Source organism: Culex quinquefasciatus, chromosome 2 (genome assembly GCF_015732765.1).
Source record: "Culex quinquefasciatus strain JHB chromosome 2, VPISU_Cqui_1.0_pri_paternal, whole genome shotgun sequence".
Classification (NCBI taxonomy): Eukaryota; Metazoa; Arthropoda; class Insecta; order Diptera; family Culicidae; genus Culex; species Culex quinquefasciatus.
Window position 1 is genome coordinate 188442740 of NC_051862.1, and position 15175 is coordinate 188457914.

A 15175-nucleotide genomic window follows, 5' to 3' on the forward strand; every position below is an offset into this window, starting at 1 on the left:
TTACCAAATATTATTAGTTCATCCACTAATAATTTTATCAGAACGAAAACGAAAAAAACGAAACTATTGGCACTACGCCCCCCGGGGCATGGCCTTCCTCTAACGTGGGATTTCTGCTCCAGCGCCTCTGACGAGACAGGAGAAACCGAACATATCAGAACATATTATTCAAAAACTGCAGGCAATTAAAAACTCATGTCACAATCAATTTGTTTTTCAAAATTTAAGTAAACATTATCATAAAATGCTTTGGACGTGATAATTGGTACATAATTCTTATCTTTAATCACACATTTTTTCAAAAGTCAATGATTGTTTTAAAGAAAAAAAAAAGTTTTATTTCCATGTGTCTAAATATCAGATTTTCTCATAAAATTGTAAAAGGGTAATTCTCCGCCAACTCACACAGCAGTTGCCCCGACCCCTCTTCGATTTGCGTGAAACTTTGTCCTAAGGGGTAACTTTTGTCCCTGATCACGAATCCGAGGTCCGTTTTTTGATATCTCGTGACGGAGGGGCGGTACGACCCCTTCCATTTTTGAACATGTGAAAAAAGAGGTGTTTTTCAATAATTTGCAGCCTGAAACGGTGATGAGATAGAAATTTGGTTTCAAAGGGACTTTTGTGTAAAATTAGACGCCCGATTTGATGGCGTACTCAGAATTCCGAATAAACGTATTTTTCATCGAAAAAAACACTAAAAAAGTTTTAAAAATTCTCCCATTTTCCGTTACTCGACTGTAAAAAATTTTGGAACATGTCATTTTATGGGAAATTTAATGTACTTTTCGAATCTACATTGTCCCAGAAGGGTCATTTTTTCATTAAGAACAAAATTTTTCATTTTAAAATTTCGTGTTTTTTCTAACTTTGCAGGGTTATTTTATAGAGTGTAACAATGTTCTACAAAGTTGTAGAGCAGACAATTACAAAAAATATATATAGAGATAAGGGGTTTGCATAGAAACATCACGAGTTATCGCGATTTTACGAAAAAAAGTTGAAAAGGCATTTTCAAGTTACAAGTTTTGAAAAAATAGTCTTTGGAGTAAATAAATGGGAAAGAATAGTACTCCATAAAAAACATCTTTGTAATGCTGGAATTTCCATTATTTTTTCATTTCCACATTTTAAAATGATTGGTTGCTGAGATATAACCTCTCAAAGGTTTGAATTTTTCGAAAGCCAGTTATTTCAGACTCAGTATACCTCTGCAAATATGTATTGGTTTTGGATTGCAAATAGAACTTCAATGAAATTTCTTTAACATCAAAATAATAACGAAATCAAAAAATCCAGCTCAACTCCGTAAAATGTCCAAAATAAGTTGTTTAAGCCCTTTAATAAAGATATTCTCGATTATTTTTAATTTTGATATTATTTTTATGACAGGAACCAACAGTTTTCGAGATAATGTGAATTTAAAACAAGGTGACACTGAGAAAAACTTATTTATCACAAAATTAAATCTTTTAAATGTTGCACCTCAGCAGCCAGCAGTCCAATCAACATAGTGAAACATGAAATTGCAGGAAATTATCTCAGCATTTTACAAATATTTTTTGGAAGTGAGTGGAATGTGTGTGCAAAATATTTTTAAATTGACACTTTTTTGGGAATCTCACATATTTTTTCAAAAGATCCGATCTATTTAAACAGATTTTGCACAATGAGAAGCGCAAAACATATTTTTTAAACCTATTAAACAATTAAAAAAATTTAAAATCAAAAATACGTTTTTTTAAATCAAACTTTTTGCGATAAATAAACTTTATTTTTTTATGTACCATCGTTTGACATAGGGAGCATGGACAAATTTGCTTTAACATGAAAAAGTATAAAAAAAAAATAAAAAAAATAAGCATTACAGTAAGCGGAAAGTCAATATGTGATAAACGATGATAATAAAAAAATAAATTACGCTATAAAAACTGAATTTGAAAAAAAAAGTGAATAAAGCTAAGAGTTCTGCTTGATAAAATTTTTCATGCCTAACCGTTTTTTTTTTTTTTTTTCATTAAAAACCATTAAAAAACATTAGAACAAAATAAAACTGACCAATCATATCACTAAAATGGTTGATCATAAATTGATTCACAACTGGTATTTTTCCTAATTTTTTTATCATTTCAATTTGTAAATAAATACTTCCTGATTAAGTGATTAAAGGATTTAACAGAAAGAAAAACATTAAAAAAAATAATGTTGGTCAATCGAATAAAACAGACACAAATACTCAGGCTGTGGTTATTTCAGGAAAAACCACCTCGGATGACAAGGAATTCATAGTTTTGTCAGTACAATACAGCTCCGAAGCCATCGTAAAAATCTCACTTCGGATAATCGAATTACAAATCATTTTTTTTGTTCACCTTAAATATGACTCCGAAACTGCTCCAAAGTGATGTTATCCAAGATGGCAGCCATTATGGCGATGGTTTGACATTAAAAATACTCTTTGGTATGGTTATCTACACCAATTTTATTTATTTAGGGTCATTCGATTCCAGTGTGCACCCAACATCATTTCCACTCGAGGGACTCGAGCTGGTTATCTATAAATGAAAATGAAAATCTTTTCCTCAGCAGCATCAATCCTCACCATAGGGACGGATGTTCCCGGTATGAAAAATGTATTTCAAAATTGAGATTGAGAGCCTCATGCGATTGCCATTAACTTATTTACACAATGGATTCTCCTAGGGACTCTCGGGTATTCACACAGGCTGACCTAACATCCTTATACCGGTGCAAAACGCACCTTCCAGGATGGCAGTGCAGAAGGTAGAGAGGCTCGTCAGGGATTGCGAATTAATGGATTGATTGAATGCCTAATAGGTTTAGTCCTTGGAGACGACCCGCCGGCAGGCAGGCCGGCTAAGCCTAAGCAAAGATGTGAACATAAATTTTACGCGAGTGTTGGGTCCCCGATGGGATTCCATAGATTGGACGAACTGGAAGAATTGGGCCGGGGTTTGATTGGTTTCCATTTCCACTTTGGATGACCTGTTAAAGCTGGTAGATTTTGAGGTAGTAAGGACTTGAACTAGTAAACTTGAAAATATTCTCAAGTTTATCAAATCCTTGTACTGATAATTTAAACGTTCTTGAATAAATTTATTTCGCTGTTACTCAATAAATCTTAACCTTATTTTATTTTATAAGGTCTACAGATTAAAAAATCAACTTTCAATATTCATTCAAGAATCATCTCCACAATACCGAAAGGTCTGTTAAACCGCACCTGGCCGACAATGCGTATTTTCGAAGACATTTTCCTTGTCATCCGACGCGGTTTTTCCTGAAATAACCACAGCCTGAGTATTTGTGTCTGTTTCATTCGTTTTGCCTTCTCACTCTTACAAATGAAACGCAACAAACAGCTGACACGACGAGAGTCTTTTTGGCTTTAAAGCTTAAAATTGTGAAATAGGGTAGCTGAACTTCAATTCGACCTAATCTTTTTTTGATGAAGGTTTTTTTGACATGATTGTGATGCTTCATGAAAATTATTCATATATTGTTCAACTATCTAATAAAAATGCTGAATAATAGCACATTATCGCTGTCAGTTCCGTAACGACTCAATATAATGAAATTATGCTCCAGATTATCCAAAAATTTGCCTCACAATACAGGCTGTTCTAGACAGCTCTCGCAGATCCCTTTTGAGCAAAGGACACATAATATGCGAAACAGCCGTTATAACGTTAGTAGCGTAAAGTAGTAAAATGCTATTTTAGAGTCCCGACACGACAATAGAGTGGTTCTTACTGGTTGATTATGAATTTCCTTTCTCTATCTTAAGACCAGGAATTTCCGAGGAAATGACGATAAAAAGGTAAACCGCGTGACCAATGAAAGACCGAAGAATCTAAAAAGAGAAGAATGAGTATTTTTCATTAGGGTGACTCTACAAAATTAATTTCAAATTATTTTCCAATTCGTTTCATTTTAAACAAAAAAAAAGCTGTTTTAGCAAAAAGCGTTCAGTGTCATAGTTATAAAACAGTTAGAAGCGTTAAAAACAAACCAAACAGAAGAACCACCCTAGCCAAACAACTCTGTTATGTTTTTCGCAAATTCTCTCAAGAAGAGACACCGAAGAGTGGTGGTCCCATCGTATGATGCTGCGGAAAAACGAGCATGAGAGCAAATCGAGAATAATGTGCAAGTTATTTTTAGCAGGTTCTGGTTGGTTATGAGAAACCAAAATAAAACTTCTCTCGCGGGTTTTTAATGTATACACGCCAAACCTCTTCATTTACGACAGGACAAACCCTTAACGACCCTTTGCGGTTGTTTTCAAGTGGTTTCAACTTCACGAAAATCGCTATTAAATAAATAAGAAAACCCCTTCAAAGGTTCTGCAACAATTTTCATGAAGTTAAATCATTTTTGGATGTTTATGTCATTCAACTTTTATAATTATTCACATTTCCCTCGAGGGCAGTTTTGGGAAAGTTCTATCCTTCCTTCCTTCCTGCTGCCTGCTTTATTACCCCGTGAATATTCAGCCCCATTAACCTGCCCAGCGGATATTGATTTGCGTTGAAAATTTAATTACTTCTGCCGAGAATAGGGGCCCGGACGCGAGTCACCGACGCAAATCGAAATCGATTCTCTGTAAGCATCATAAATTCGAAATCATTGGGAGAACGATAACTGGCTCGGTATCGTCTTGTTGTAAAATGGTTCAATTTTTTATTGTCCCTCAGAAACGACGACGACGACAAGGACTACGTACAGCAATCGAGAAATGTATAGTTTCCTGTCATGTTCCGAATGTTCATTAGGGTGGTCTTCATACTAACCATCATAAAACTTTGGAAATCACAAAAATACCATCAACATCACCCTAACGTGTGGTTGAGGCCACACAGCTATAGATTCTCGAACATTGTAACCATGAAATGACGAGCGCGCTGCTGCTGCTGGAAGTCACGAGCTACGACTGCCACTCCGGTGCTGTGTGTGTCCTCATGTGTCCTCCCTGTGTGTGTCCTGGTCGAACAAAACTTTTCGCCAATGGGTTGGATTTAATAGGGTAAATTGGCACATTATTGTGCAGGCAAACCTGTACGAAAATTTTAAATCTTATTTCTTGAAACAAAATGAGATGGCCAAAATGAAATGATTTAATCAGAAATAAAGTTCATACTTTGTTTCAAAAATTATACATTCACCCTACTGAATGTAACTTTGGGTAAATTTTTGAAAGCAAAATTCGATTTGCTGGAATCAGAACATGACATCATTCAGTTGTGCTGATTTCGAGCACGTGCTATTGTATTCGTATAACTCTTTATCAAGTTAGAGAAAAAAAATTAAACTAATGAAAGCATCGTGCCAACCCTGATCGAAAAGTTGACTTAAAAAATTTTGTGGTTTGGTTGAGCGTTTTAGCAGAATGCATTACTGTGAATACAAAGAGACGAGTTGTTCCTTTTAATTCCGCTATATATTTTTAATATCTTGACAGATACGTATTTCGTCTACTACTTGCAGACTTCATCAGTGTTCTGTTCTCGACAGTCGAGAACAGAACACTGATGAAGTCTGCAAGTAGTAGACGAAATACGTATCTGTCAAGATATTAAAAATATATAGCGGAATTAAAAGGAACAACTCGTCTCTTTGTATTCACAGTAAAAAAATTTATTTATTGACTTGAACTTATGAGTCAAACTCAAATAAATCTTTAAAAAAAAATAATAAACTATGGATACAAAAATTGATCCAATAACATTTTGTAGGAAAAGCATTCTTCAACATTTTCGTAAATTTGTATAAACAGTTTTTTTAATTAAATAAAGGGTATTCGGCGTGACCTGATACCAAATGGTTTTATCGGAATTTCTTTTGAATTTTATTTTAGATTCTTAAACTTCTAGAATTATATTGAACCATTTGAAATTCTGTGTTTTCTTGAATTTCCTAAATTTCCAACAATTCATGAATTTTGTGATTTTCTGAAATATTTAAAACTTGATGAATTTCTTGTTATTTTAATATTTTTTAATTCAATCTCGAATTTCATTTTTAAAAAATCAATCAAAATTTGGTTCTATTATGAAACATATTCATATGTCACTGAGTGCAAACATAAATTACCTCTTTTGATAAAGTACGTATGAATTACTATTTTATTTTTTTCTTGATTTTATTAAATTGTTTTTTTTTTAATTCTTTTGAACTTTTCGAATTGCCAGAATTTGAATTAAATATTTTTTTTTTAAATTTCACGATTTTTTAGATTTTTAATTTTTTTAATTTCAATTAATTTTTTGCTAAACAAAAATTAGATGTTTGAATAAAGTCCGCCTTTTGTTAAAATTTCCTGAATTTCTAGAATGTTTTGTATCCTACCCTATTTGTTTTCAAAGAACTTCAAAAATTTTATGGAAATAGAATTCTAAAGGAATGAAAACAATTTGAAATGCATTTTTCCTTCGTTTAAACCTTATTTAGCTTGTATGTGATCAATACTTTGATATTTTGAAAACTAATGAAAAAAAAAAAACAAAACAACTTGGCAGATGCTAAATGCATTTAAACCCTTTTTTATTGAAATGTCAATACCATGGATTGTAATTTCAATTTTTATACCCCACTCCTCCCCCTTCGACTTTGACCAGATTCGAGGGACATAAACTTCAAAATATATTTGCAACGGCCTTATAATATTTTTTCGAATTTCCAAACAAAAATAACACTTGTTTATAAAATACGCTTGAATATTTTTTTTAATTCACAACTTTCTTGGATTTGTTGACTTTTTTAACAAGCTCTTTTGATAATGTACGCCTGAATTTATTTTTATTTCTTGATTTTTTAAAGTTTTTATTTTTTTAGTTTTATTGAACTCTTTGAATTTCCAGAATTTTATTTAATTATTTGAATAATCAAATTTACTACATTCCTTCTATTTTAGTTATTTGTTTAATTATTAAAATTGCTTGTAATGCACAAAACAATATTTAAATTTGCTGATTTTTTTTCATTTTTTTTTTTCAATTTGAGGGTTTTTTTTTGTAATATGCCACTAATAACAAACAAAAAAAAGTCCTTTTCATAAAATATGCTTGAAATATCGTGAGGTTCTTTAATTTTTCATCAGTTTTTATATAAATTTCATAAATTTCTTGAACTTAAAGAATTCTTAGATTTAATCATTTTTCATAATTTTTTCATTAAATTCAGATTATTTATTTTTGAAATTACTTTAATTTTAAAGATTTCCTGAATTCAATGCCACTCCTAGCTAACAAAAATAAGACCTTTTGATAAAATATGCTTGAATTACTGTGCTCTCCTTGTACACCGTTCGCAGCTTATTAACATTTGCATTTGTAATTTGTCATCTATCGTTAACTTGCATGCAAGGGATTTGAGATGAAAAGTAAGAAAATAAAATAATATGAAAATAATTTCTTTTGTTCGTGATTACATTATTCGAAGTCCCATTCAAACCTCCGGAAAATCGAACTTTGGATAATCCAGTCTGGATTGTATTCTGTCCATTTTTAAAAGTATTTCTTTTTTAATGGCAGAGAAAATTTTCTATACATTTAATTTTAGGACTTTCAAAATCAGTAAATTATTTACTGAGATACTTAGCCATGTAAAGAATACAAATTGATAAAATCAACCTTATTTTGAAAAAGACGATTCTCCAGATTTTAAATTATAAAAAAAAATGTAAAAACAAATCCAAATTGTCTAACAATTTGGGAAAATGTTTGTAATAAAAAGGTCAAATTTTCTCCAATGCCGGAATTCGGAGATAATTGTTCTTTGTCCTTATTATTTAATAAATTCATTAATAAAAATTCTTAAGTACTGAAATAATAATGACAATTCTGTGTGTGTGGTCCAATCCAATACCCGCTGGCCGGCAGTGAAATTATGGGAAAGTATAGTTTGTATCAGACTTGGTTTTTGCTGATACAGCTTATCTCAGTCCCGGGTATTAGGTGGTGTTAGCCCTAGCGCTGCTTTCAGTGACCCATTTCAGAATGACAGAGCTCCTTGCGGTCCAACTCCGAGGACACTGGGCATTGTCTACTGAAATAATAATGACAATTATATTCATATTCTGTGTAAAAAAATGTGCAATATTTCATCAGCAACTGGTGAATTTTCATCGTTTTTTTTTTTGTTGTGAATTTTCATCAGGTTAACACTTGAAAACATTTTTACGTTAAATTACTTAAAAAAGGTACCATTATCTGGGGTGAATCGGGACTACAGTCTGAATAGGGACAGCAGTGTTTAGAGCATTTAATGGTTTTTGAGTTGACGGTTTTAGTCAACCAATCAAGATTTCAACTTTCCAAAATTGATCTGTTTGTCTTTGAAAGATAAAAAAATAAAAGCTCGAATTCTCTCCAAAACAAATTACTTTAATTTGAAAATAAAATGGATAAATATTTAGCTTGAAATAACAAAATCTTCAACAACTGCTCAAGTATTAGTACCACAAACCGTCTAGTCGTCCACCAAAACGCCGTAAACACTAAAAGGAAAAAAAACCAACGTGACGGACTCTTCTAGGCGTAATGACCTGCCCACATTTCGTCTGTCGGGAATAAAATTTCATCTTTCTAAACTACGTCGAGCTCGTCAGTGTTGAACGAGTGGTGTGGCCGTGTCTGACCGACGGCATTTTTCTCCCCCGAAAAAAAGAAAAACAAGTCATATTAATAGTGGTGAGAGCTGTTCTTTTCCTTGGCGCCTGCGAAAAGAGGCGAAAACTACGGCTTTGACATTTGATCCTGATTGGAAAATATATAACAGGAAAAAGACCAACGAAAAAAAAAAAGTGTTTCCGCTTTGCCCACCGTGCGAATTGACGTAAGCGCCACCGGGTGACATAAATCCTCGCTCAGGTAATGAAGAAAAGTGGCCCTCTGGGCACATTAATTAATTGTGCCAACAGGGGATGGTTTCCTCGATGGAAAATCGCGTTTTTCACTGGAACAGATGCGCCTCCCCGATGAATAAATAAGCAATCGAACAACGATTTCGCAATTAACAGAAACACAACGGGAGTGGGGGCCGGAAGCTCGCTGAGTAGTGTTAATTGAAAAGTGTGTTCCAACGATACATTTATTGTGAGCAAATAAATCATCTCGGAAGCGAAAAACTCGAAACGACGAAAAACTGATTAGTGCTGATCAAAATCAGACGAGCCGCAATCTTTGTTGTGAGGAAAATCCTACTAAAAACGAGAAGGAAAAGCTGCCAATAATGGTCTCTTTCGGGCTGGGGAGGGGTGGTGAAACGGACGAGAAAAATTTAAAATTAAATTAATGGCGATTTTTTCGCTTTTTCTTCTCTCATGTGTCTAGGATCGACAAAATGAGAAAATAATCAAATGCTTTAGCGTGCACGTATAAAGTGAAAACATTCGAAGAAAATATCAGAAAAAACGCGGTACAGAAAAAGTGGACCGAAGGAGTGCTGAATCAACGTAGTTGCAATAGATAATGACCGCAGCAGTTATGGCGTCGGACGGAAGTTATGATCCAGGTGAGTTGAATAAATGCTTATTATGATTTCAATTTTATTCTCACGAGTAAATTTTGAATAATTTATTCCTATCGCACCCCTTTCAAATTTTGCGCCGTAATTATCGTGCTAATTTTCTTATCAAAACATCTGACCGTTTTGCAGCGACCCTTTCAAGCTACAGGCACCTTCGCACCGTTCTGAAGTTGTTTGCTGTTACAACCGTGAACCGCGCAACAACGCGTGTCGTGTCACACCTCACTCCATGCCACCCCACTTCCAATTTCATTTTCCACCCTCCGGTTGAAGGACCACTTCCGGTGCGGCGGAAAGCTTGTCGTTGGCCGGAAAATATCAATTTCAAGTACCGTAGGACACCCAAAAATAGTCCCCGAAGCTCTCTTTGTATAACCGTATAACTCTGTTTGCTCAGGGTTGGGGATTCCGGGGGAAATTATGCCTGAAAGCCCAATTTCTTTGGGTACAAGTTGGAGAATTGGGGCGCACCCCAGTTCGACGGTAATTATTGTCGATGAGATACAAAAGTTGCGCAGCGCATCACTTGTATTTTGGCGAAATTATTTTTTGAAGGACGGGAGGGTTGTTATCTTGAAATTTGCGAAGAGTTTTTAAAATAAAACAATAATGAAATCAGAATTTTAAATGATGTTTAATAAATTTTATGTAAAAACGACCAAACTAAAAAAATATCTGTACAAATTGATCCACCCTTAAATCCCAAAAAAACGTTTACTTCGGGTTGGGCCATGTGCCAAAAGATGTCGTCATCGGACATCGGGCAAACACACACACATGTTATCAAGGGTTCTGCATCAGGCACATACTCTTTCTCTTTCTCGTCGCTGGAATAATTCACCGTCAGCAGTAATTTAGTTTAGAGCTGCAGAAGTGACACGACATGGTGACGCTTGGAAGCGTTGTAAGCATAAATTCATCATGTTTGAATTTATGCTTTTTAAAGTGGTTGCAGGAATTTCTTGGAATGGAACAGAGAATGACCTTTTGCTTGTATTTTAGTACTGTACGACTTTATTTTAAATATGCTTTTCGCTGCGCATTTTTATATCTAATTATAAGAAGTTTTACGAATTTACTTTAACAAATGCACTATATTGGTCTGGTGCTAATTTTATTAACAGTTTTTGTCTTGGCTCTTATTAAAGTCGTGGTGAACGCATAAAATATAAATTTCGATATTAATTTAAAATATTTTGAGAAGAAAAGTATCACGAATGATGTATAAATCGTGACAGGTTTGTTATGTGTTAGATTGCAATGAATTTATAAAACTAATTCTTTAAATTTTAGTATTGTACCGATCCATCTTCCCATAATTCAAAGTTTGTAAAAAGAATAAATTAAACAACTTTGTCAATAATTCGTTTTTCCTACAAATTTTGTTAGCATGGAGGCATAATTTTGATAAGAATTTGCAATGGCCAATTGCTTTAGAATAACTGAAAACGATAATTTAAGCATTGTCCAGTAAAAAATTGTTATCTCAAACATCTGTAAAAAAAAAACCTAATAATTGTTTCAATATGATTATAACTTTTTATAAGATTTTTTTTCACCTACCAGCCTAGGTTCAACATTTGGATGAAAAAAGTGTTTTAAAATGCATTGTACTCGCGTCCAGTTGCTTTCCAATTATTAGTTTTCAAAATATTGTCGGATTTTATTTTGCAAAAACAAAACTTTTCGTGGGACTGTACATTGGCATTTCATGAAAATTTAAAATATCTTCAAAGGAGTTCAAACATGCAAAATATGAATTTAAACGCAGAAAAGCATTTAGCTGGTTTTCGGTTGATTGAACATTAATTTTCATTGAAATTTTGAAGTTTTTAGAAAAAATATTTCTCCCTTGATTATTCAGACCGACTTTCAATGGGGGGGGGACATAAACTTTGAAAAATATTTACAACGGCCTTAGTACAACAAAATCACACATCAACCATAATTTTGTTGAAAATAGCTTTTATATGGAAAAATATTACTTACATCAATAAATAGAAAAAAAGTCATTTTCATCAAAATCTTGAAAAAACCGATTTTGATGTAGGGGAGTATGGGGTAATTTGGACACCCTAAGGAAATTGCTCTGCTACGGGCTGTATGGATATTTCAAAGGAATGTGGATGACACCAGAGGATAATAGATACCATATTTGATAGCAAAATGTCATTCATTTCGATAAATTTTGTTGAAAAACCCATTTTTATCGCAAAAATTAAAAGGTGTCCAAATTACCCCCACATTTTTGTGTGGGGGTAATATGAACACCCCTATGGGGTAATTTGGACATGCCTTGTGGGGTAATATGGACATATATTGTGGGGTAATATGGACATACCTTGTGGGGTAATATGGACACCTTTTGTGGGGTAATTTGGACACATGTTGAAGAATAAGTTTAACATTTGATTTTTTGAGCATGTTTGAAGGATAACCTGGTTTTATAATTGCTTTATATTTTGAAGTGTTGTTTTGCTCACAATATTTCATAAAAGGTTTAAATAATGATTCTGTGATACAACTATATTTCAATAGGAAGACAACAAATTGTTCAGTGTAGTATACATAATTTAATCATTCTTTCTGAAATGATTTAAACATTGATTCTGGATTAGGCACAAGTATAGTTTTTAGTCATTAAGGTATCGTTTAGATTTATATAAATCAATCTTTATATAGAACTAATAACCCTGAAACTATCCATATATTTTTTTTATTTTACATTCTGTGGCCCTTCAAAGGAGAATGGGCAAATTTGGTCCAAGGATGTACACGAACGGGACCAACTTTTTTCGAAAGATCTCGCCGAGACATGAAAAAAAGTCTTCTGGACCAACTCTCTAAACCCCGGGGTTCAAAAGTTACATGCTGTTGAAGTTTGAGCATTTTGGGTTAAAATGTACAAAAAATCGTATTTTTGCTATTTCTAAAATCATTCATAAAATCTTTGTTTCATTATGGATTTCGATTTTCTTGACTTCATTCGACGCGTATCAGCAAAAACTATGAGTTCTGATATGTCTTAGCATGATTGAAACATGATTTCTCTTGTTTTTATCCGTTTGAACCGTTTGTGCAAGAGGCATCCTATAGAAACAAGTCGAAACTTCAAGGTTTTGAACCCGGATCCGACCCAGATTGCTTCAGTGAGTATGGAAGGCTTCAGTGCTTGTGGTAACAACTTATTGGGATGATCTGAGTCATCCGAGAACTCCTTGGAGTTAAGACCGGTGAGTCTACCGCCGTAACAAGCAAGATGTCGGCGGTTTTTGACCACGGATCATACCCGCATGGCTTCAGTGAGTATGGCAGACTGTATTGCTGTTATGTTGGGATGTTCTGGACCATTCCAGGGGAGTCCTTGTGACAGCCGTAGACCTACTGATCATAACTCCAGGGAGTCCTTGGATGACCCAAGACATCCTAACACATTAGCAAAGTAGTCTACCACACTCACTGAAGCTATGCGGGTATGTTCCGTTGTCAAAACCGGTCGACATTTTGCTTGTTACGGTAGTAGACCCACAGATCTTAACTCCAGGGAGTCCTAGGAGAACCCAGGACACTCCAACACATCAGCATAGTAGTCTACCATACTCACTGAAGCCATGCGGGTATGATCAGTGGTCAAAAACCGCCGACATTTTGCTTGTTACGGCGATAGACTCACCGGTCTTAACTCCAAGGAGTTCTCGGATGACTCAGATCATCCCAATAAGTTGTTACCACATGCACTGAAGCCTTCCATACTCACTGAAGCAATCTGGGTCGGATCCGGGTTCAAAACCTTGAAGTTTAGACTTGTTTCTATGGGATGCCTCTTGCACAAACGGTTCAAACGGATAAAAACAAGAGAAATCATGTTTCAATCATGCTAAGACATATCAGAACTCATAGTTTTTGCTGATACGCGTCGAATGAAGTCAAGAAAATCGAAATCCATAATGAAACAAAGATTTTATGAATGATTTTAGAAATAGCAAAAATACGATTTTTTGTACATTTTAACCCAAAATGTTCAAACTTCAACAGCATGTAACTTTTGAACCCCGGGGTTTAGAGTGTTGGTCCAGAAGACTTTTTTTCATGTCTCGGCGAGATCTTTCGAAAAAAGTTGGTCCCGTTCGTGTACATCCTTGGACCAGCTCCCATACAAATTTGCCCATTCTCCTTTAAATAATATTATAAACCAGCATAGAAATTAGAAATGTCAAAGAAATTAATTAAAAGCAATCCACATTAGAGTCTAGTTGTACACCAAGTGTACAGTAATCAGATTTTCATCAATTCGAATATTTGAATAAATTTATCTAAATTTAAAAAAAGGGGTTTTGTGAAAGTTCTCATTGCTCACATTCATTTTTGATTGTTTTGACATATTAAATCCCACTAAATTTATCTAAATCTCTTTAAAAACTCATCCAACCATGAAAGTTACTTTTTGTTGCCTGACAGGTAGACTTTCAGGTATGTCCAAATTACCCCACAAGCCATGTCCAAATTACCCCCATAGCATATTCTATCATAAATTGCGATTTTTGATGATAAAAATGGATAAAATGCACAATTTTTATGCGTACATATCTCAGGCATCGTCCAAGCAACCCCCTTAAACAAAAATGTCCACTTTTTGCCATATAACCCTGCAAAACCTTATTTCCTAACCTTCAAATATTAGAATTTAAGGCAGTGCCAACCGGCCTTTGGAAACTTTTACACATTATACCAAAACTACTTAACCTATTCCAACTTTTTTGGTTTGTCCATACTCCTAGGCCATTACTAGTACTAGCCTTATCACTTAAATTGCCGTTTTCACTTTATATCCGAAGAAAACGTGATTTTTAAAGGGGTGTCCAAATTACCCCCACTGTCCATATTACCCCAAACTCCCCTACTAAAGGCGGTTATTTTAAAATACCTTTGGTCGTCATATCGCTTACGTCACATAGTCAAATCAATAAAAATTATAGATTTTACTTGAAAATTCATGTTATATAACAATGCAAAAGATTGGAAACATATAAAAAGCTGGCAGTAGCTGAAACAATAGTGTAAGTGATAAAATTGAGTTTTCGTGAAGAATTTTGAAAATTCGCCAAAAGCAAAGTTGTTCAGAAAATTGTTACCCACAAGATGATTGTATAGCTTTTTGTGCCAAAATTTTCCCAGAAGGATTTTTGAGAAAAAATCGTAAAAATTTCAGGCAATGGAAAATTACGGCTTTCTAGATCAATATGAATACAGAATAGGACCCCTAACTATGATTTTAAGTAAATTTACACGCAGTTTGAACGCATTTTTCAAAGTTTTAAACCAAAATATTACATTTTCTATGAAAATATAGCATTTTTTAGTAAATCGCAAATCGCGAGTTCTAAACGATTTTTGGGAATTTTTCGATGTATGAATACATTATTTCTAGGGCAAAAACCTATCCAAACCCTTATACGAAGTTTCGATTATCCGAAGGTTTCTATGGGACTTTAGATAATCAAATCACGAACAAAAAAAAATCGTTTTCAATTTTTTTTGTTAGCATGAAATTGGAGTTCTGCGAACCTATTTTAGTAAAATTTGAATAGTTGATTGCCTATTAAATAAAAAAAAAGTGCTTCATTAT

At 33.9% G+C, this 15175-nt stretch overlaps 1 protein-coding gene across 7 annotated transcripts in view; it reads left to right on the forward strand.

The window, feature by feature from the left end:
* Window positions 1-15175, forward strand: part of LOC6035251 (MAGUK p55 subfamily member 7) — a 58697-nt gene that overhangs the window by 11324 nt on the left and 32198 nt on the right. For all 7 annotated transcript variants that reach the window (XM_038251979.1, XM_038251983.1, XM_038251980.1 and 4 more), the window contains exon 2: window positions 9354-9534. In XM_038251979.1, the coding sequence (XP_038107907.1) occupies window positions 9492-9534 (43 nt within the window). In that variant the 5' untranslated portion in view covers window positions 9354-9491. The remainder of the gene's footprint in view (window positions 1-9353; window positions 9535-15175) is intronic.